This window comes from Carassius gibelio, chromosome A17, assembly GCF_023724105.1.
Source record: "Carassius gibelio isolate Cgi1373 ecotype wild population from Czech Republic chromosome A17, carGib1.2-hapl.c, whole genome shotgun sequence".
Lineage (NCBI taxonomy): Eukaryota > Metazoa > Chordata > Actinopteri > Cypriniformes > Cyprinidae > Carassius > Carassius gibelio.
Window position 1 is genome coordinate 10,326,395 of NC_068387.1, and position 24,108 is coordinate 10,350,502.

General features: G+C 37.6%; 1 protein-coding gene across 1 annotated transcript; it reads left to right on the forward strand.

Moving 5' to 3' along the window:
- Window positions 1–18,704: 18,704 nt before the first annotated feature.
- On the forward strand, window positions 18,705–23,774 carry LOC127933273 (mRNA decay activator protein ZFP36L1). Its single transcript, XM_052530122.1, has 2 exons — window positions 18,705–18,874; window positions 20,209–23,774. Exons 1-2 carry the CDS (start codon window positions 18,818–18,820, stop codon window positions 21,271–21,273), a joined length of 1,122 nt encoding a protein of 373 aa, XP_052386082.1. The 5' UTR covers window positions 18,705–18,817; the 3' UTR covers window positions 21,274–23,774.
- Window positions 23,775–24,108: the final 334 nt, after the last annotated feature.

Consider the following 24,108-nt stretch of genomic DNA (forward strand, 5'->3'; position numbering starts at 1 on the left):
ATATATATATATATATATATATATATATATATATAGTGTGTGTGTGTGTGTGTGTGTGTGGGTGTGTGTGTGTGTGTGTGTGTGTGTGTGTGTGTGTGTGTGTGTGTGTGTGTGTGTGTGAATGATTTTAAACATTATATTTCATGTTAAAATGTAGAATTAGAGACTGGACTTTTTAGTCATGGCTATCAGACTAAACACAGTTCTTTGGAATGGAAATAGCAGGCTTATATTTATACAGTATGTCACAATGTTTCAACTCTTATTGGAACATTAAGAACTCTGCAGCATTGTGCTGGAACCATATTCCAGTAAACAAGACATTAGCTATAATTTAGTAGGAGTTACTTTTGAAGTGAAGTGTAAAGGATTTTCCTGTGTGGGCATGGAAAGGGTTAAATGTGTGCATTACTGTGGGTTGTGTGCATCTGTGCCTATGTATATGCAACAAGACATGAAACACTTATAACTCCTCTTCATGTTCCACAGTCGATAAAATGTGTGTGAGAGCAATGCCGTTTAAAGAGTAACCTCAGAACATCCTGCCCCATTTGTAAGCACACACACAAACTCTTAAATTCATAAATGCACTGATATTTCTAATATATTTGAAATACTCAAACCTTTACTGACTTTTTTGCTTTCAGTCATTTACTTTTGGTACTAAAATGAACTCTGTAGACAACGTTAATTATCCTCAGTCATTTAGAAACTATTCAAATAAGTAACTCATTTATAGAAAAGTGTTTTGACCTACATAACTTAGGAATATTCAGACAGGTTTTTGGATGTTTTTACTTAATACATTTCATTTTTCAGCTGTGAGGAAATAATAAACAGATCAGAAATGCTCCTCAGGGTTTGGGAGGATAACATGCATGCGGTGTAAATCACGACAGATAAAACCCCACTGGATCTGACATTCAAAACTACATTTCAAGAAGAAATTAAATTGTGACTTGCTTTTATTAGAGTGACCAAATGGAAATCCAAGAACTGTCAGTTGCATGTTATGTGTTTAGTTTACCTGAAATGAATATGTGTTCTGGAAGATATAAGAAAATGTGTGTCTAGACTAACTGTGACTTAATGAGTCACTGAGTTTATCTAAAGTTAATACATTTATAAATAAGTCATTATATTTATCTCTCTATATGTTACATAATAATTGAAACTGATTTAAAAAGATATGTTACAGCAAAAAAAGTAGTGTTTAGTTATATTTAAATTATTGACATACAAGTTTCAAAAGTAATAATATGTATGTTTTAGTTTATCATAAATGCTTTTCAGTAAATTCAGCAGTGCACTTTAACCATATTTCAAAGACAACAGAATTATGAAATTACATATAAAGATATACTTAAGTCCTACTTAAGTGGGCCAAAAAAGCAAAAGTTCAACTACAATTCACTTTCATTTTATTGCAAAAAGGATGCAGTTGGAGTTCTATTGGTGTACTAAAGTGTACTTATTGTATGTTTAAACCAACACTATATTTGGTGACTTTTCTTTTTCAGTAAGAGGGAAATTTGTCACCTTAAGTGAGTTCAACCATAATCATGATAAAATAATGTGAAGGAAATTTGGGGGCTTCTTTTCAGGTCACTTTCCGCTTAGTATAGTAGGGCAGGATGTGACCTCACTTCCTCACTTCACAAGTCCCCCATCGAACAAAGAACAAAACAAGATCCACCACATAACCTTTCTTGACTTTAGGTAGCACACCACAAATTTATTTATTCAAAATACAAAAAGTCTTCACATAATAAAGAGACCCCATACACTTTCTAAGAAACAGCCTTTTGCATTTACATTCTGCGCAGCAAAAGCTACATGCTAATGCTGCCGTTCTCTTTAGATGCTAGCATGAATGTGCTGATTACTTTCTGCTACTTTCGACTTTCGTCTATGACTATTTTATCATTGAGACAGCAAGATCAATGACTGTCATGAGTAAATGCATGATATTTTGGAAGTTGGATGTGGGGTAGTGAAACCTCTAAAGGGTGAGAGGGCAGTCTACAGTATGAAACTTAAAGCCGGGTTTACAAAATGACTCACTCCAGCAACTCTCATCTTTAAGAGTTAAGTAAACACAGGGTGTTAATTACCGCACATGCAAGAGTGAAAGTGCCCTGGAAAGTACCAAGAAAGCTCCCTTATTCGAATAGGGAAGTCTTAGAGATGATAAGCCCCATGTGATCAAACCATAATAACCACGGATGAATATCCTGATAGCGTTTTGGAATTAAAGTAGATGAGGCTTTAGCGCTTTAGAGATGAGGTCGATTCTGCACAGGAGTGTTTAACTTGGCTGAGGATACATAATAAAAGTCACTTGAGGAGAGATTTAGCAATGCAGAGATATGTGGGTAAATAATCCCAGAGGGATTAGGTTATTGGATTTGAACTTTGACCTCTGGGGGACAGTGAGATGAGTCGGAGAATGTGACACACACACATACACACACACCGTGATTCACTCCTCCACCTATAATCCCAGTACTTAGACCAGAACCTGTGACAAATTACAAGTCTGACTCTCTAACCATAAGGCCACGACTGCCCCTGTAGCTGAAAATGCCGGTAGTAACAGTAAGTAATATTAGGGCCAAGTATTTAAAAGCTGGTTCCAAAGTTACAACTTACCCCATGTACTGTGACAGCATTTCTAAATTAGTCCCGATGTCCCTTATGTACATATAACAAAGTCTATCTAGTTAAGTACATACTAAGTAGGCCTACTTGTTGTTCAACTTAATATTTACTCATGTGCTTACACAATAACATGAATGCAGTCAAATAAAGAGTGACCAAACTTCCATAAATAACATTCGTTGTTTCCCTCAACTCACATGCATGATAATCAAATATTGTTCTAGCTATCAGTACTCACAGTCATTTTTTATTCCTTATCTTAAGTGACCGAATCAAGATTTATGCTTTAAATTAACCTTAACTGAATTTAAACTTATTTAATTTAAACATCAGTACTATCAGTTTGCAGTAATATGTTCTAATGTTCTAACTTCTTAGTTCTTAAAGAAACAGTTCACCCAAAAATGAAAATCTACTGAAAATTACTCGCCCTCAGGCCATCCAAGATGTAACCGGAGGATCCTCAGCAGTGAATGGGTGCCATTAGAATGAGAGTCCAAACAGCTGATAAAAACATAAAAATGATCCACATCCAGACCCCATGAACCCAGTCCATCCATTAGCATTGTGTGAAGTGGAAAGCTGTGCGTTTGTAACAAAAACTAATTCATCAAGATGTTTTTAACTTCAAAACATTGCTTCATGCTACAATACGAGTCCATAATTCATCACATTGCAGTAAAAAAAAAGTGTCATAATTCATTTCCAGTCCCTGATGAGCAAGTGACATCAAGCTAAATTTCAATGAAGAAACAAACTCATCTGATGGCCTGATGGTGAATACATTTTCAGCAAATTTCATTTGGGGTTAACTATTCCTTCAAGACCTAAATCTAAAACTATACTTATGTTTTTCTTTATGTTCTGTTATTTGTCACTTATGCAACATTTACTGTAAAAGACATACAAAAGACATATGTAATCATAAAACAAATGCAAGTGCGTGTCTGCACAGGTTCAGATACAAAAATGTGCACTGTTTCCATGCAGACATCAAACCAGAAAACACAAAATCCTTTTTAAATTCTCTCTTTGTCACAGTCAGAATAAAAATACAGGCCTAAGACAACCAGGTAAACCATGTTTGAGTTCCAATGGTAAACACATTTTATACCATCAGATAAGAGTATATGCACAGGAAATGAGCAGCTCTTTGACAGATGAGGGGAGTTCTTCAAAACTGAAATAGAACACGCACATGGCATATCGACAGACATTGGTTGCACTTCAGAGGTGGTTATCTGGGGAAAACACCACGAATATCTCTAGCCTTGTGGCAGCACACAACAGCATGACACATTTACATCTGTTTATGGTTGATTTTATGCTATTCGCATGTACTAATCACATATTTGTTTTCCCGCCATGTTTTTAAGACATCAAGTTCAGTTCTCAAATCTGGGAAGTGGAAGTGAGAAACATAGTACTGACAACAAAAGACTTTTCATTTGCCCTATATTCAGCTGCTCTCAAACTTTACCTCATTTAAACCCTGCTTTGAATGTAAAGCACAATGAACTCAAACTCATTGTCCTTATGTTACTCATAATGTGATTTAGTTGGTCACCAGCTGGGCTAATCTATTTCAAAGATGTGAATCGAAAGTTGAAAGTAGGCTACATGTATGTAGACTTTGTCTCTAAATGTCTCCAAATGTGATTCGGTAAATTAATGAGGTCACACTTTAGTTCGGGGACTAATTATTACAATAAACTTACTATGTATGACCCAATAAACTCCTAATTATTGCTTATTAACAGTTAGTAAGGTAGTTGTTAAGTTTAGGTAGTGGGATCTTTAGCTTGTAACAATAGCAGAACACATTTATAATAAGCATGCGAATAACAAACAACTAGTTATTAGTGAGAAATGGTCCCTAAACTAAAGTGTTGCCATTCATAAATATTAAAAGATGTTGGGATATAACTATGCATTAAGAAAAGTAACAGGATTGACCTTTTTAGTTAATTAAGCCATTTTGCAGTTTGAGATTAGCCATTATTAAACTTGTGTTTTAGGTCATGACAATTTAGTTTCGATCAATCCAGTACAGTCACGAAATGCTACTTTTAAAAGATGTAACTGAAGAAAAGAGTAAAAGCCTCTGATCAGTCAGATCTCAGAGATAATGCCGCAAACTCAGCAATATACTGTAATTTCTGAGTATAAAGGAAACCCTGTTGCTGAGGGAGCTTGAGTCATCTGAATAGTTTTTTTTTTTTTTTTTCTTCTTTCATTAGACAATACGTCAGCCTTATTAGACACAAGCATTCCCATGAGGTTTCAGACTGTGCCCACAGCAGACACCCTCTCTGATCACATAAACAGGGACAACTGAAACCAAAAAGGGAGAATCCAATCAAAGGTACCATGGCAAATCAACCTCTACCATACCGGTTCTATAACACTTTAGCAAATGAGATAAACAAGTGAGGCTGTTGCTTATTTCATCTTTGCTGCACACAGTAACCGTTTATCTTGTTGAAAGGGAGCTATTCCTTACTCTGCCATGTTTGCACGTCTTTGCAAGGCAACGCTTCCCTCCCTAAGGTTTCTATTTTGTCTTCATATAAACACGGACCCATCATTAGGACGAGTTGAGAAGACTGTGTCATCACTGGAATTCGACTGTCAAACACACAAGCGCCCGTGTGAGGCTGAAATGCTCTCTGTGTGCAGGGTGAATGAGGTTGTGTACTGTAAAAGTGAACAGTGAAATTAATCAAATGAAATCAGTTAATTTCACTCGAATAATAATGAAAGTTAATTGAAATAAACTCTGTGAACTCAAAATGTTGTTGTAGTGAGCTGAACTTAAAATGATTGAGTTGTCTAGTTTCCAGCATGCTTTGCAGTAGACTACAAGGAAAATAACCGTTGAAATTAAGTGCTATTTTGTGTGTTTTTGCAAAAGGTTAACATGGGGAGACATAAGTTAGTAATGTTGTGTTATTTTAGGATTACAGAGGTTTCTGTTATGTTGGTTTTGTAGTGTTAGCATTGAGGTGAAGAGTAGATTATGTGGTTAGGTTTAAGATGGACAGCTAAACTTTACATATACTGTATGTTGTTTGACTATTTACATGTGTATGTATACTAAGTCTTTTTTATTATTATTTTTATAACAACATTAATGTGATGTTAATGTAAGCAAGCTGTATAGTGAAAGTGACATACAACCAAGCATGGTGACCCATACTCAGAATTTGTACTGCATTTACACACACATGGAGCAGTGGGCAGCCATTTATGCTGCAGCGCCTGGGGAGCAGTTGGGGGTTTGGTGCCTTACTCAAGGGCACCTCAATCATGGTATGCTGGCCCGAGACTTGAACCCACAACCTTAGGGTAAGGAGTCAAATCCTCTAACCACTAGGCCACGACTTCCCTGATGTGATGAGTGTGGTGGGACTGAGAGCCACTGAATTGAGTCTTGGTGGCTCCCACAGCTCTCAGCCCCGCCCCACTTGTCACAAAAATTTTAAGCTCTACAAACTTAAAGGGGTCACATGATGCAATTTCAAGTTTTCCTTTCTCCTTGGAGTGTTACAAGCTGTTCATGCAAAAATCAGAAAAAAGTCTCAAACCCAAAGAGATATTCTTAAAAAAAAAAAAAAGTTAAGACTCGTCCACGTCCACATCCTACTAAAACGCCTCATTTAAACAGGCCCCCACATGTCTATGTCACTGTGTGGGAAGATTTGCATAACACCACCCAAATGTTTATGAGCAACAATAATGCACAATATGTGGAAAATAATGTGTTTTTTTACCCTTAAACCACATAAATACATTGCATTACACCAAATACACAAAATTATTTTCTTTTTTAACAATGTCATATGACAGCTTTATAAATGCACCTCAAATGTTTTGAGTATTCTCAACTTATCAGGTTTTAAATACACATTTCATGACCACTCAAACTAAAGCAACATCCTTAGATCATCTAAATTCTTCTTTGATAAGGACAGAAACTATAATAAAGTATGTGGAAAGCTAATGTGCAGATGCTTTTAACAGTACGGATTGAAGCTTGAACCCTCTCCCTCTCAAAGGTAAAAGTACATTTTTATATCAAATTTATTTATTCAAAAATAAATTCAAATGCTCAATTCTGAGCTGTTCTTAAAAATAGAACAGGAAATGAAACCAGAAGACTCCTGCAGACCCTGATACAAGATCAATAAGAAATTATATAATTTGACATAGCATTTTAATGACAATTTCAAAAAATGTCATACACAGATTTTTTTTATGAAGTGGTAAATGAAATCAAAGATTATTGGAGTATGTTTTATATATGTTTTATATTTTATATTAAACAGATTACATGGCTTTATTATGGATTATATAGTTATTAACAATAAAAAAATAATGATTAAGATGTGTACACTATCGTTATATACAAATGTGTAATGCATTTTGCCATTATATTAAAACTTCTTGCAGTATAAGTTTTTAAAAACCATACAAAACCAACAAGAATACAAAAAGTATTAAAATTTTAAACTACATTTTTAAATGTATTTTTCCTTTTATCACTAGCACAATCTAAAATAAAGCTCAATTATGAGTTTTTTTTTTTTCTTTTCATTTTCGGCTTGAACGAAATGAACAAACTGAAAATATCAAACAGAAATGAATGTGAAACAGACGACTTCCCTGAAAGTCATTGTATGATGCAGCACCTAGCTGGTAAGTACGGCACCGGACCCATAATTTTATGATTAACCGTTCTAAACTGAGGCATACTCTGTGACTGTGAATAAAGCGAGATTTGTTACTATATAAGATATATATATATAGCTGTACATAAGAAGGAGGGTAATGTGTTATATGTGATAGGAGGCCCTTTTGGGGTTAAAAAGAGGTGAGAGCATGTGTATTGTTAAACAGAGACGTGAGAAGACATCACTAAACGTGATCCAGCAGTGCTGCAGCAGCAGCAGTAAGAAAGGTGGGCCCAAGACTTTACACTCTGTTAAAGAAATAAATAAACTCCAATGGAATACATGAGCGCTGTTCACTTCTTCTCTCATCGCTCGCTCCAGCACGGCCAGTCAGCCGCCCCTCACACTGACAGCTGTCTCTGATTAAGACTGTGAAAAATGGGACAGTCACGCCAGCCGCCCCTTCCTCCCCCGCATTCCATGAGCGTGACTGTGCACTTTCTCCCTCAAAGCTTCTCGCTCTGATTTCCTATCTCCCTCTGTTTATCTCTTCTTATTGCTTCTATATGCCTATTTAGACTTGTTATTGCATTCAGTTCTTCTACACCTTTCTTTCTTCAGCCAGAGGGGTTAAAGTGAGCAGTATTTATGAGCGGGTGGCAAGGATTTGTGGGTATGTGGAATACATCAGTGTACAGTGTGGGGGGAGCACGAGTGATGACGCATGAAAATGTGCTTGTCAGATGGAGACGGTTAACTGTGGGGTGCAAAATGAAAGTAAGTGGGAGAAAAAGAGATTTGTGGGGTATAGAAGCACAAGTGACTAAAGGCGTGAGGAGTTTATGGTTGCGCGTGAGAGTGAGTGAAATGGAAAATCATACACAAACACATGTTGTGTATTTGGGTCAATGACGCGATGCTCATATTTTTGTCAGAATCTATTAAGTTTTTTAAAAAATACATTAAAAATTTAATTTGTACAGACGACTACTATAATGAAACAGTTCTATGATAAACCTGTTTTCAGTTTCCAAATTAAAATACATTTTTGATATATTTTTATTGGGCTTAAATTAAAGTATTTAGGTGGTCCAACTGTCCTAATATTGAAATGAATTATACTTTACAAATGGAGTAAACAAAATTATATATATATATATATATATATATATATATATATATATATATATATATATATATATATATATATAGTTATATATAGTTGTATATATATATGGCTATTATTATTATTAAGTCAGTGTGGTGTAACCAACATTAATTTTGAGTTTTCATGTGGTGAGAAAATCTATGGATCTTACAGAGCCCTGCACATGGCGTACAAGAAAAAATAGTAGACTAAATCGTGCGCACGATTTTATTATTTTGTTCCCTTGATTTATAAATTGTGCGCATGATTTACTAATTCGATCCCTTGATTTGCTAAATCGTGCACACAACTTGTAAATTGAGAGAACGAATTAGTAAATTGTGCGCACGATTTAGCAAACTGAGGGAATGAAATAGTAATTGTGTGCACTTTTTAGTACATCGAGGGACCGAGGTACCTTACTTTATGTGAAGCCTGAGGAACAGATCAGCACTGAACAAAGTCTTCGAGGCCTTCTTCACGAACCCTTGAGTAACCACTGAAACAGTAAACATAAGTGCTCTCCGTTACCCATGGAGGAAAACCTAACCTCAAACTTCAATACAGACTAGCATTTTTCACTTTGCAGCACAGCCATGTTTACACCACATTAAAATTACCTCATGATAATTACAAATGTGCTTTGAGTGTCTCATTTTTGCGGCTTTTTGCTTCATGTACTTCTTTGTTTGTCCGGGGACTGCTTGGAGGCCTCGACAGAATCCACACGATTCCCCGTGCATGAGACGGTGTGGAAGGGGACGCTAATCCTCGCCCTGTCATCTGTAGATCCACTTCCAGATGTTTCCTGTAGTGTCACTCATGTCTGCTTATACAAGGGCCAAAAGGCTTTAGCACGAGGTTTACATTGTCTGAAATGTCTTCTCTTTGAATTTCGAAGCTCATCACGCTGGAAAACATCATAATTAGAGTCTTTTCACCCATTAGTAGCATTGGTTTACATTGTACAACAACCCATTACACTCTGTTTGGCTAATAAAAGCCGGCGCTTTCTTGGCTTTGGACTGCGGTCTTGCATCTTCAAGAGATGAGGACGAATGCATACTTTTGTGAGTGACCAAATAGTTCTCGCAATCAGAGGCAGGCATTCAAAAAACAAAGCAATGAAATCTGTTTTCTTTTTAAAAGGCCACTTTCATAAGGAGCTCAAGGCCAAATCCTCTCTTGAAAGCAAGAAAATCTTGATTCCAAATGAGTTTAACAAGCCTTTTCCTGTTTTATCAGAGCTTGTTTCGTTTTAAAGACATGCTATTGTAATCATTCTATTTTTGAGGGTGGTTTGAGGGCCAGGCCAGTACTGGTGGGAGACTCTTAGATACTGTACCATGTGTCAGATTTCATAAACAAGCAGGAACATTTTTATCAATCATTTGATTAAAGAGGGCGAGCGCCACACTCGTATCCAGTTGAAATATTATTTTTGTCGGAAGTTCAGACATTTCCAGGTCGCCATGCTTGATGGTATTTCATCTGTAATGACAAGATTTTTTTTTTACACAAAATGACTCCGAAAATAAATCTCTCCTCCTTTTCTGTGGATGTTTGTCCCCCATTCCAATGCCTTGTCCCGGATGACCAAAAAAGTTATGTGCACATCTATGGTGATAAACTGTACAGCACATAAGAAAATAGCAATATTATTTTATTTCAACATACAGTACCTTTAAGAGCTATATATAGAAGCCTGGCACAACATCTCCTTACAGGAAAGGAGCTAGAGATAAGGGACTTCACATTAGTCAGCTTCATCACTGCATATTATACTAGACAGATCAGTGAGAATTACGAGAAAACAGTCTCAATTAACCATTTTAATCTCCAACTATTTTTTTCTGGGATGATTCATGTGTCTACTGTGATGAAAACTAAATCTGATCCTGGAAGTGATGTCTAGGGTTCAGCTACAGCTTTGCTAGTCACTTATGGGAATCAAACACGTAAGAAACACTCATTGAATGTTCTTCAAATTTTTTTTTTTTTTTCATTCTATATATGATTTTCTTGAGCAAATGTGCCAGTGTGGGAGGTAAATACACCGGCCTGATTGCATCTGCATCCAGCTTGTAGCCATTCAAATCAAAATGAGTCTAAAGGTCGATGTTTAAAAGCTTACACGTGGGAGAAGATTGAATGTGCCTTTCTAGACTGCACGTACAGTATGACACATTTTAAGAATGGAACCCGTGTTACGCAATGGAGATAACAGCAGTGCACTCTTGATGTTGTCTTTCTAATGAAAGGACCAAATTTACTCAGCTACTCACTGCAGTGACCTCCAATAGACTTTGTTACAAGTAGAAAGTGGTTGCATTATGTAGATGTAATAAAAAACTTTGGAAAATTTGGGGGGTATTTTACCACTCTTTAATCCAGCAAAAATACATTTTCATATATGTGCAACAGCTAGCAGTTAGCAAAAATACATTTTAATAGCAGTAGCAAGAACACTTTTTAATATCAGTTAGCAATTAGTGATTACTTTTGATGAAGTTAGCAACTCAACAAAAAGACATTTTAATATGACACTAAGTGAAGGCATTTTAATTTAGCAGTTAACAGTTAGCAGAAAGACTTTCAATATAGCAGGTAGCAGTTAGTGAAAACTTGAAATTACAACACAATAAATAAATACAAAAAAAGAAAAAAGAAAGTCCTAACACAGTCCTAAAGAGTCCCAAAGTGTTGTAAGCAGTTAACTAAACATATTTTGAATATAGCAGTCTGCTGTTAACAAATTTACTTTTGTTCAATAGTTGTATGCAAATCTACAATAAAGTAATACATTTTTTGTCTATGTAATGTCCACTACGGATCTTATTTAAAAGTGCTCAAGTGGTGTAATATTACTGTATGTGATCCTTAGACAAAGGACTTCTCTCTGTGAGCATCTATTAAGCTAGAAACGAAAACACACTTTGACTAACTCATAATCTAACTTTTGTGATTACTGAAACAGTTGAAAAATGTATATATACTTATATGTAAAATGGACTTTTAAGAGTTCCCCACCCTTTTGTTTTGACTTACTTCAGGGGGTTCAAGCCTTAATTACTGGGATCAGACCCCCCAATTCCATCCTAAATTAGCCCCCTGGTTTGCTGAAAATGATTGTTTAGCTGATGAAGCCAGTAGTAAAGAAATCAATGGGCTGAACTTATCCAGATCTTCTCGTTTCAGGATACATCACTGTAGTCCTCACATGTTCACACTCTTTCAAGCCGTTTCATGTCAAGAAGGTGCATTATTGAGATGACATAGTAAATGTATTAGTAGCCTCGTCCCTCTCTAGTGGGAATTGTTTTCATTTGGAAACTCTTTACAGTAGTTAGCTTTTTTCGTTGTTTCCTCAGTACCACATTGGATGGAGGATGATGAAGGCGGGTCGGTGGTCAAACACAGAGCCAGATACATCAGCACGAAGTCAAAAGAGCAGGTCCGCGTTCGCCAGCTCTGGCTTGATTCATCAAGAGGGTCATAGTACTTACAGGGCAGCTGTGCACTGGGAAACTATCTGTACTCAATTTAAGAGTAAAGGGGAAAAACTTGGAGAGGACACTGAGCTGCTCGCAGGAAAAGTTGGAGTGACTCAATATTTTGGTGAATGCATTCTAATTTGAAGAGGATGGGGACAGGGGCTCATAAAGTGCAGATTCTGGGAAAGCCATTCGACTTTACTAGATTTCATATAAGCACTCAAGTCAAACAAACTGCAAACCAACACTGTTTAACACGCACCAAAAGAGTTTCCATACTCCATGTCACACAATAGGATGCAGAATGAGCTGACAAAAGAGTGTGGGCTGCCATGTGGGACTAAACCTTGAGAAAGGCTGAGGTTGAGGGCTTGTATATACACAAGTGTGGATATGCCAGCAATATGCAGGGTGGATACTCTTAGCATTGGCATAATTGGTTCCAGTTTCTTTTTTGACTAAGACTCACTTTTCCTCTTCCCCTTTTTTCACACAAACAGGCTGAAACGAAGAAAAAAAAACACTGACTGATTTACCAAGCAAAACACAAAAGGATAAACAGCAATAAAAGTAGAATGGCAGCTAACAGACAGTATATATAGTCTTTGACATGGGAGGTTCAGTGGAGAGCATGAGTTTTTCCAGATCTTTGATATGGAGAGAGACAAAGACACTGAGTATGAATCTAATACATCTTTCTAATGGGGAAAAAGTGTGGGGTGCAAAGTGGGAGATATTCTTGAATGAGCTTTCTTTCTGTTGACTTAAGCAGATGTCTCAAGAGATGACGAAAGAAAAATATGCCATCTAAAAAAATGAAGCATCTAAAACAGCTCTATGAAGACATTAGCACTTTTAAATCTACTCATCCATAACATGTATGAGTTTATGTGTGTGTTCTGCAGAAGAACCAAAGCCATTAAGGTTTGGAACAACAGGAGGGTGAGAAAATGATGACAGAATATAATTTTTTTTGGTTAATTATCCTTTTAATGTGGTATAAAATACAGACAAATGTTTAGGGGCCTGTTTATAAAGTCTTAGACCTTGAGTCTATTAAGAAAGGTTATATGATTAATGTATAGAAACATAAATAGTATATATCTTCTTGACACTACTTTAGCTGTAAGCTGCAATATTCTTCCATCAAACGATCCTCCCTCCTAAAACTGGAGCCTTTTGCTTTCAGAAAACTGCAAGGACATGTTACTCTTTTATTAAGTTTTCATTACATTAAAACCCTATCTTTCATGGATGGACGGCAGCCAGAGACAAACGTTTCAAGTATATGATGGAAAACATTTGTGTAATCAAAACGAGAGGTCAAGAAAGCATTAATCTTGTATGGGAAGTTGATACACTCCAACTCGGTTTCTGAAAACTCTCCCCTGGAGAACTGCGGAGGACAGGATTTACTGTGCTGTGGTTGCCCAGCCACGGCCCACATACCTTTAATGTTGCTCACAAGAGCTTTCTCTTCCTCTGCTTGACCATTACAACAAGGAACGGTAGAGGAATGCCATTACAGCAGGGCAGAGAGGAAATCACTGTTTTGTCTCCATAATCTTCAAGTTAGACTATGAAGGCAAGTCATGCAGCTTGATACTTTGGAGAATCCTGAAGTTTTATACGAGGAGCAAAATGAGGAGCTGCATGCAACTTTATTGACCACACTCTTTTACCACTGTCTGAAAGCGCCAATTGTCCCTATATGCCCATGAGTGGACTGTGATAAGAGCACAGCCTTAAATATACCCTCTCAACATAATTGATACAAATGTGCAAGTTTGGAGCACAAGTACAGGTTTAGGTGCTGAACTCTTTAGTGGATTGTGGATGACAGTTATTAGAGCAGAAAGCAGTTTTGGGAAGACACGTTCAGGCCGGACGAAGCGGCATTCTGCTGCTCGTACAAGCATAACGTCATACAGTGCATCTCAGCTCCAGTTTAGAGCTCACTTCCCATTTTTGTCCTGATCCTAACGGAGATAAATACCCTTCCCACCCTACCTCTGTGTAAATGCTCTGTTCCCTCTGCACAAAGACAACATGAAATGACATAATCTATAATCGTAATCATAAAACATGTTTTTCCTCAGGGTTATTTCTCCTATGTGAATGAGATTTCAAAGATTTTAATTATCACATAGAAATAGTGAGCCTGATGTTTATGCATATTAAGTTAGGGATAAGGTTTGTGATTCATGTTTTCTAAGTATTAAGCTTTGATGCTAATTTGTGGCATAAACATTAATGACATCTGGAGGAGATGAAAGCTATTACCTTTCTAAACCTTTTTGTCTGTTTGACAATAACAGATGTAAATGAAAAATAATTAATCTTGAGTAATCTTGAGGGGAGTGCTCGATATGATTTTCAAGAGACATTTTCATCTTCATGAAGGAAGTTTTTAAAAAGATAAAAAAAAAACAATATATAAAACAATTTAATTTATCACTGAGTAGTTGTGGTGAAAACAGTCAACATAAAGAAATCAAAAATACTATCAACTTTTTCATATAAGGATAACAATTTACATTTTTATTAGTATAAATACCAGATGTTAAAAACAAACAAACATAAATAAATAAAAAACTTAGCCATATCCAATATCTAGACTCAAAATATCACAGACCATTGGGTTCTGCTATTTTGGCTAGTGAGCAACCAACTAGTAACTAATCAAAACACCCTAGCAACTGTGACGGCTGGTGAAAAGACAGTCCGGAAACAATAGCGAGTTAACAAGATTTAATGAGATGATGAGATATAGTACAAAGACACACAAAGACGATGAGGCGGTAACACTCCAGGGAGACGATGGACGGTGAGAAATCCAGACGGTAGTGGAGTGTAGGTGAGGAGTCCGGGTCTTGACGGCGTGAGGCAGCAGGAGACGCAGAACACACAAAATTCACCACAAAGTGTAAACAACCCGAGATAATCACAGCCTAAAAAATTAATAATCTAGGTTTTTCTTCTGTGCATGATCGTGCATTTCTTATGGTGATTGCAATACACTGGAATAAACATATAAGAAATGTATTTAATTTTATTACACAAAACAGTTTAGACCTCTTGCTGTTTTTTCAGAGAAAGCAGAACATGAAACAATGCATATATAACATGTAAAAAATAATAATTATTATTTCCAGCTTGCTTCCCGTTTGTGTCCAAGATTTTCCTCAAGAATATGCAGAAGCAAAAGCAGTATTTTTTTCTGTGTGGAGCAATTTCTTGTGTGAGACAGGGAAGAGTGGCTTCATTCTTGGCCTTGTTTGTTGTCTGGCCCTGCACTGGACACATGGGCCGTGTAACTCTAGTCCAGTTGTGACCACACAGGAGAGGTTCTGTGCAGAGGGGGTCGGCTCCAGAATGGAGACAGATGGACGGAGGGCAGTTCTCACAGAGAATGGCCTCCACTGTTCCCGTGCTGGCCGCTGCTTACAGATATCATTGATTTTGACCACGCTGAGTGAAGGGCTCGCTAATATCTCATTTCAGCACTGTCCTCAGCATGACCATGACACCTGTTCGGAGGTCAGGTCTACAGAACACCTCGACTGGGTGAATCCAATTACAGCCCGGGCCTTTTTTTCCTGATTATGTAGGAGTCAATGACATTTTTATATTTTCAGAGTTGGCTCTCATTCTTGTGAATGAATATTATACTATCAACAGGTTTTTCTGTTCAATGGAGTTCAGGGTTAGATGTTTTTGTTATACAAGAAAGACAGAAGAAAAATAGCAATGCACTTCATTATTAATAATATTAATAATAATGATAATAAAATCAGATGCCCAAATACAGTCAATAACAACAGTGACTGTGGAAAAGTACATAAAAACAATGCAAGCTGTTATCAAATCCAAAAGTTTTTTGGTTATTATGTGTGAATAAAGACTATTTGGTTGTTTCATTTTGTTATTTGCCTAATAAATAACAATAAAAAGTGTTTGATAGATTCCTAAAATATTTGTGTATTCTTTTTATTATGGAAGGTGGTCTAATAAATTTAAGCAAATACAAATTTATTCTACTTTCTATCGTGCATATGTAAAAAAAAAAAAAATAAAAAAAAATAAAAAGCTTTACTATTCTCTGTTTTTCTTGTAAAACAATACATTTGAAAATGTATTCCCATCATTGTGACTAAAAATAGTCTTCAGTAATCATAAATGTTACTTTCGGGCACAGGGTAAGATAAATCATGATTATTACAGTGATGATGTTTTTCTTACTGACCCTGCTCGGTAAGAATGACTCAGATTGGGGAGTCCACCCTTCCTCGTGATGAACAGGACAGGAAACCTGGTCAGACAGGAAAATGACCCCTGACATTTCACATGCTAAACTCAAGATAGGAAATTCTATTTCAATAATCATATTTTCATCACTTCACTATTTCCAGTCTTCAAACCCGGACACTCTTCCCCAACAAACTCCTCTTCCCAACTACAGTGCATTTATCTTTGTGGCAATATTCTGTTTCCAACTTCTTCAGTTCTTTGCTCCAACTCTGCAAAAAGAGCGGAAAGGAGGAGTAAACAAATCATAAACAATAGCATAACAACTTAAAGCTAATGTCATAATCTTTAAGCCAGTGGACTATTGCTATTCCCATAGTGTAGGGGTCAAAGAGAAACCCATAAACTTCACTTGTTTATATTTTCGAGTTAAAAAGCAGGCATCTTTTCAGCGTCACTTTCAACTCTAATCAACAGTCTTGACCCTTGAGGAAACTCATTGCACAGCTGGAGCCCTGTATAAAAAGGAGAGGGGGCGACAGCTGCTTTGTAGAGGAGTTGCATGAGAACAACATGACTAGAGAGATCTAGTGGTGCACCACTTACAATTCTGTGGCAAAGCTTTTATGGACAATTATTTTTCCCCCATTTCAATTGTGCTTAGCCTTTAAAACACTCGCCTTGAGTGGCCTATAAAAACTAAAAAATAATAACCAAATAAATATATACAACAGGGACACCAGAAACTTAAATTCTGAGCTACAGTAAAAGGCAAGTAAACAGATCTTGAATGGAAGAAAAAATATATTCGTCTGAGGGATAATAAGTCTGTCAGCTGTGGATGTCAAAGTAAAAAACTAAAACTGACTGAGCTCAGTAGGACCAGTAGGGCGGTTCCCACAGCACATAAATAACTCTTGGAATCTCACAAGTTCCCCCTACATACTTAGAGATTAGACTGCAAAATAATCCTGTTAGAGATAATTCATTCTTTACCTCTTATTACCACTTCAAACAAAGGAGCCAAGGAAAGAGATGGAGTCTGTGAAGCACGGATTGAATTGAAGTGCTCCCTCTAGAGGCCACCCTGCGCAAACTCTCTGAACGCACACAGCCATTACAATTCATTTGCATGACATGTGACAAACAAATGATACTGTACGTTTGAATAATCAATTACGACATAATAACTTGAGATAAAATATACTCTTGGCTTTGTATGAGTGAAAATCATTTATTTTATCTTAGGCTATAAGTATTGAGAGTTGAAAGCACTTTGAAATGTAAACTGCTCTGTCAACCTTGGGTTTTGGGTCTCTTACACCCTGGGGGTTGACTGCGCTGTACCACAGAACTTGTTAAACTCCTCCTTGCATGTGTTTGTCATCCTCATAATTCTTAAACTGAATTAATAATCTCAGCATAGAGTATATGTGTGCAAGTTCCTCACATCTCACCTACAATCCTTATGTTAAAAGCACCATTAAAGTGTGGAGAGAGAAAAAAAAAGGTTTTTATAATAACTTCCACCTCTGGCTGAGAGGAGGTGGAGAGGAGGGGGGTGTTATGACCCCGTCCTCTCCTCCGCCCAACACAGCCAAGAGCAATGTAGCGCTGTAGCAAATATACCCAGAAAAACTGCTCCCTCCTGCAACATTTCTGAAAAAACTTTAGTCCAAAGTGGTGCTGTGTTCTTCCTCAGCTGTAACACAAATACAGAATGACTCAGTGTAGAGAGAGAGAGAGAGAGAGAGAGAGAGCAGTTCTTGCCCTGTCATGGATTGTTGAGGTGGGCTGTGGGAGGGGGTCCTGGGTTGTGTGTATTTGAAGTTGTAGGAGCTTTTTATCACCATTTCATTGAATATAAAGACTATAGATTAATACATTTTGAGTAAAAAAAAAGTCTTTGTGTAGAAGTAACATACCACCACCCTCCTGAGGTAACAAGAGTCTGCAAGGATTTGTGGATCAGTAAAATTTACAAGAAAATAAACACCAACACTATCCAATTAGGTTTAAATTAAAACAACAAAAATTTAAATGCTCACAATGAAATAAGGGTGTTGGTAAACACTCAGTACAACACTCTACTTGTCATTCATTTTACATTTAAGTGATAAGTTGTTGATTTCCGAAATAATTCGCAGCAAAAAAAATATAAATAAATAAATAAAAAAAAAGTAAAATAAATAAATAAATAAATAAAAACACTGAGTTACAGAGCGTTTTTGTTGCAAAGCTCTACGCAAACTAAACCTGTCTAACATTAGTCTCAGAGACAACTGAACACAAGCTCGCTGATTTGCCTATGAGCGTGCACGAGAGCTCTGGTAAACTTTTATACTGCTTTGCACTTCTGAGCGAGAGAGAAGCCAAAACTTCAAACCTTGAAGAAAAAAAAAGAAAAAAGAGTAAGAGAGAAACGCCCATGTGAAGCGACGTCTCGTGGCCCCTCCTGCATTTGGGTTAAAAGGAAATGCAGACCGAGGGGGTTTCTTATAGGGCAGCACAAGTTTACACAAGCAGGACCTGACTTGTTATAATTTACAGTATCCGATTCTTCTCGCTGTGTTTGATTTACCCTCGATTGGAAGATGACCACAGCCGTGGTGTCGCCTTTCTTCGACTTTAGCGAAGTGATCAACAACAAGGTGAGGAACAAAGTTTTAGCTTGATCTGTTTGTGTTGTGGAATGTGAACGATTAGACTTCAATTCTAGGTTTGAATGGGCGATTATTTATTTTTTTAGCTGTATTGCAACAATAACTAAATTGCAACTGTTTTTACCTCTCTTGAGTCATCTTTAAAGTTCTAATCCAGCAATAAAGTAGGACTAGACGCTTGCAGCCAGTAAAGTTCCCTGCTTCGCTTGTTCTGGAGAATCCATGGCTGTGATTTCACAACGTGTGTAGGAAGATGATGCATAATGCGTTCATGGACATTTTTAATCAAGATTTTAAGTTAAAAGTTATATGAAGGAAAAGTAGATATCTCGGATTCTACGGCTACTTGCAATTAATTTGAATTTAATCACAATCTTAATCACTCTACAATCCTTCCTTCAAAATAATGTAGTGTGATTCATTAAACGTACATATATATATTTTTTTAATAAGCTAACTTCATTTTAATTAAGAGACCGCATGCTTAACAATTGTCAATATTTTGACATGGTATATCACACCTCAGTGCACATCAGCTTCCCACAATTATTTCATATCAACTACCCATGTATGTATGTATGTGTCACGTAGCTTTCTTTTGAACTTTGAAGGTTGGAGCAACCGGTTTCAGATATAGCAAGCTTAACAAAATCCTTTTTTGGATTGACCTGTCTGGGTGTAAACTTGAATGGTGGATGAATCTGTCAGGGCTGTCCCGTGATTTCATTGAATTAAACTGACAAAGAGGAGTGACTAAGAAAACCAGTAAGTCTAGCTGGTTTTTAGATATGAGTCATTAACCCAAAACTGTTGGCAGAGATCGTTTGTCAGTGGAGTTAATGTTTTTCTGTGGTGTGTAGAATAACATTTCAAATTTGATTATGTATACATCTCCATCCAGCTGTTTAGGAATTAGTTATGTCTGTTTTTAGTTTTATTACTTTATTCTGTTTAGTACTGCGATATATTTCCTTATGAAAAACTTTAAGCAACATGATCTAGTTTGATAATGCTGATTCTGACTTGTTAATGTTGTCAGACGTGGTCATCAATGTCCACAGGTTTGCAGGCAGACATAGTCTCACATCTGATAGAGTACGAGTTGGGATATTACTCGTATCAGCCACGTGCAGCAGTCTTTGCTGTTCTAAAGCAGTCAAGCGTTCCATTGGTGGGCATCAAGCCAAACGAACAGTTGTTTAGGCCTGTATTACTCATGGGCTTAACAGTGCAAAACAGTTAAGACTTGCCAACCACTTTGCGGCTTTCAGCAACTGAATTTAATGCCGTCATTGTTCTTTTTTTGTCTTTTTCTTTTGTAGAACAAAATGCTGAACTACAATAATAACATCCTCAGTACTCCACACCCTGTCTCTGTCCCTTGCACGGGGCCAAGTCTGCCCATCTCCAACCCCACTGGGTGCCTGCTGGACAGGAAGGCTGTGGGGACACCCTCAACTATTGGGGTTTACCAGCGCCGGCACTCTGTCACTTCGGCTAACACCAAACTCAACCAAAACCAGTTCTTGAACTTTGCTAACGCAGATCCATCCTTTCTCTGCTCGGAGACTGGAACGACCGGCAGCAGCAACAAAGAGAACCGACTTCGAGACCGCTCTTTCTCGGAGACGGGGGATCGCCTGCTACAGAAGTGTTCGGGCCCTGGCGGCCCCAACGGCCAGGTCAACTCGAGCCGTTACAAGACAGAGCTATGCAGGCCATTCGAGGAGAATGGCGCCTGCAAGTACGGAGACAAGTGCCAGTTTGCCCATGGCATTCATGAGTTGCGCAGCCTAAGCCGCCATCCTAAGTACAAGACAGAGCTCTGCCGCACATTCCACACCATTGGCTTCTGCCCCTATGGCCCACGCTGCCACTTCATCCACAATGCTGAAGAGCGTCGTGGACCTCCTCCAACCTCATCTCCCCTTTCATCCTCCAATAAAATGGAGAGGCCGCGGCTGCAACACAGCTACAGCTTTGCAGGGTTCCCCAGCTCTGGAGGCTTGAGGGACAGCCCCTGCTCCGTCACCCCTCCACCTATATTTTCCCCAGACGATCTGCCCGAGTGGCCTAGCAGTAATCCCTTTACATATTCCAGCCAGGAGCTGGCAAACCTCTTCAGCCCCAGTCTGGGCAATGCACCTTTATCCTGCTCCGACCCTTCCACCCAGGCCCCATCTTCCCCAACGACCCCTTACTACTTCAGGGCCATGTCCGAGTCTCCCCAACTCTACGAGTCTCCATCCAGTCAGCCAGACTCGCTTTCTGACCAAGAGGGCTACCAGAGCAGCTCAAGCGGAAGTCTGAGCGGCTCCGAATCTCCCACCCTGGACACCACCCGCCGACTGCCCATCTTCAGCAGGCTTTCCATCTCTGATGACTAAAGCACACTGAGCCAGACCCCGTCCCCCTTTCCACTGCATGCAGCAGTCTTGGGCAGAGAGGATGAGACTTTAGCACTCCCTCTACCTCTCACCATTTCTCTGGCACCCTAGAAGCCGTAGACTTCCCTCCTTGTATCACCTCCGCTCTGAAACCGATGCAGTGAATTAAGGGATCTTTCTCTTTTTTGAAGACTCTTTTTAACCAGAACAAGCTAAAACTCTCCCGGCCTCAAGGCTCTTCTGTTTTCTGTGCCTCATCTTGCAGAGCCCCTGCTATGTTTTTGGTGTGACTGTGCCAGACACGCAGAGTAGGAAGTGGATTAGCGAAATGCTAATCGTGAGCGGTATGAGACCGTTGTGCCAGGTGCCACAGCTGCAGTCAAGTGTAGCGGAGCCGGTGGCACGGTTATGGGAGAGATCTGTGCCCACCCCCCTCACAAATTACCACTCTTCTCAAGGACACTCTTTCATAACTAACTAAAGCTCAAAAGTGTCATGCTAAGACCTTTCACAACTGTCTTTGTAGACCGGCTTAAAGCAAAAATGGGAAAAGAATAAGAAAAAAAAAAAGACAAGTGCCTGTGGTTAAGTGTTGGGGTCAAGGGACCACTGTTTCTTTTATCTTTATTGTGTTTTTGTTTGCTCCTCGTGGCCTGATTATGTAGCTCTGGTTTTGAGTGTGTGCTCTCCCTCCCTTGAAACTGCAGATTACACCAGTCTGCAGGAAGAACTTCTCTCATAAGAGTTGAATGAAAATGGAGCTCTGGAATATTTTGGGCACATTCAAATATTCAGTCCGGTGCTGTGTGCTCTGTGTCTCGTCTACAGCCAGCACAAACCCGAGACGGGATGTCTCCACTCGAAACATGAACAATTCCTTAAAAGTTTTGTTGTTGTTGTTGTTGATGTAAGTGCCCCTTTTCCCCATTAGTCGCTGGTTCCTTAAAGTTTGTTGGGAAGGGAATCTTGTTCTTAAACCTTAGAGACAAACTCTTTCTTCTGTCCCACCTCAAAACGCCACCTTCTCTCGGACCAATCAGCAAACAGAGGGAGAATTCCATCATTCCCAAGGTGCTGTGATGCCCTGCAGCTTCACTATAGTTCTTTTTTTCTTTTTCTTTTTTTCTCGTAGATTCTTCTCAGAGGAGCACCTTGTGGTTTCATCATCTTTCCATCTCTTGGTTTTGATTTTTATTATGGTCATTGTTTATTATTATTATTATTATTATTATTATTATTATGGTTATATTATTGTTGTTTGAAAACCTTTCAGAACCGAAGGGTTTGCTTGTCACTGCTTATTTAACTTATCAAAACATATTTATTGGTGATCATATGCATTTTTTTTTTTGGTTAATTTTGTTTGTATTTATCTTGATAATGAAACGATAGAATATATTTTCTTTTATGTTAAATTATGATCTTCTGTATTAATCTTAAGATTGTGAAGACTTGTCAGCTTTCTTTTTTCACAGTTTAATATATTGTACTACAATGACTTTTGTTGGCAACTACACTTAAATGAAACTTAATTTAAAGCAAAAAAAAAAGCAAAAACAAAAAAAAAATCCTCTGCATTTTGATTTATTTATTGTAGATTTATTGTCATTCCCTTTTTTCAAATATTTGACCGCAAAATCAGTGTAACCATACAATAATTCCTCTATAATAAACTCACAGGAGTGTCAGAAGTTATTTTTAAAAATGAAAGGAAAAGAACCCCCACCCCCACCCCTTTTTTTTTTTTTTTTTTTTTTTTTTTTTTTTTGAGGTGAGCTTAGGTTCTACTTGTAGCAAATTATGTGACGGTGAAAAATCTTAATTTTTAAGCATCAAATGGTGAATTTTTGTTGTGAAAAACAAACTTAGAGTACCAATCCAGTTTACTGAATGCCTGAGATAGATTTGATCTATGGAACAAATTATCTTGTTTTAATAAAAAACAAACAAACAAAAAAAGTTGATTAAGATACATAAGTTTAGTGGCCTTAAAATACATGCAACACATTTTAAATACCACCATGAAGTGTTTTTTTTGTTGTTGTTTTTTTTATGTTCGTTACAAAGGTTTAATGATGTTGCAAGTAAAAAACCTCCAGTGTTAAAGTAGTTTATTTGGTTGACGGTGGTGGACATGGAAAGGCAGGCAATAATTGGTTCCTAATGAGTTAAAGTTCTATTGTCTTTGGACATTTAGAGCTTTTGGCCTATATGTAAAGTGCCTCTTTTACACATTCCATGAGCAAGCGTTCTTTGCCTTAAACAAAGCTAGGATGCTTTTTTTTTAAATGACTTACTGCTTGTATCCTGATTGTCCAAGTTGGTTAACAGTATAGACACAAAGAAAGTATCTGAAGAGTTGAATGTATTTTGTTTTCATATAAACAGCTATTGTTGTTCACTACAGTAATTTTTATGAGTTTATATAAGATTGAGCGCTCTTTTTGTAATGACTGATTGCAGTTAAAACCAATAAAAACCCATATTTTTCAGAAAATAAATGATCTGGAGTGTTGTTTTTAAGCAGTGTTCATCTTGTAGTGGATGCAAGGAGAATGAGGACTTAAGCAATTAAAATGCAATTAAAACTGAAAGTTCAGTAACCTTATAGTGTTGGGTGTGTGTGTATACTGTACATTAAGGCAGGGAAGATGGTTTTGGCTGCACATGCTACTTAAATGTCTTGAGAATGGTTTGACTGAATTAAACTCGTGACTGACCACTGAGGACGAGAGAACACAAACCATATTCGGTTAGGACCGCAATTTTCACAGAACCCCAATTCTGGATCATTATGGTTTTACTAATCTCTTTGGATCTGGCATCTGTGATTCT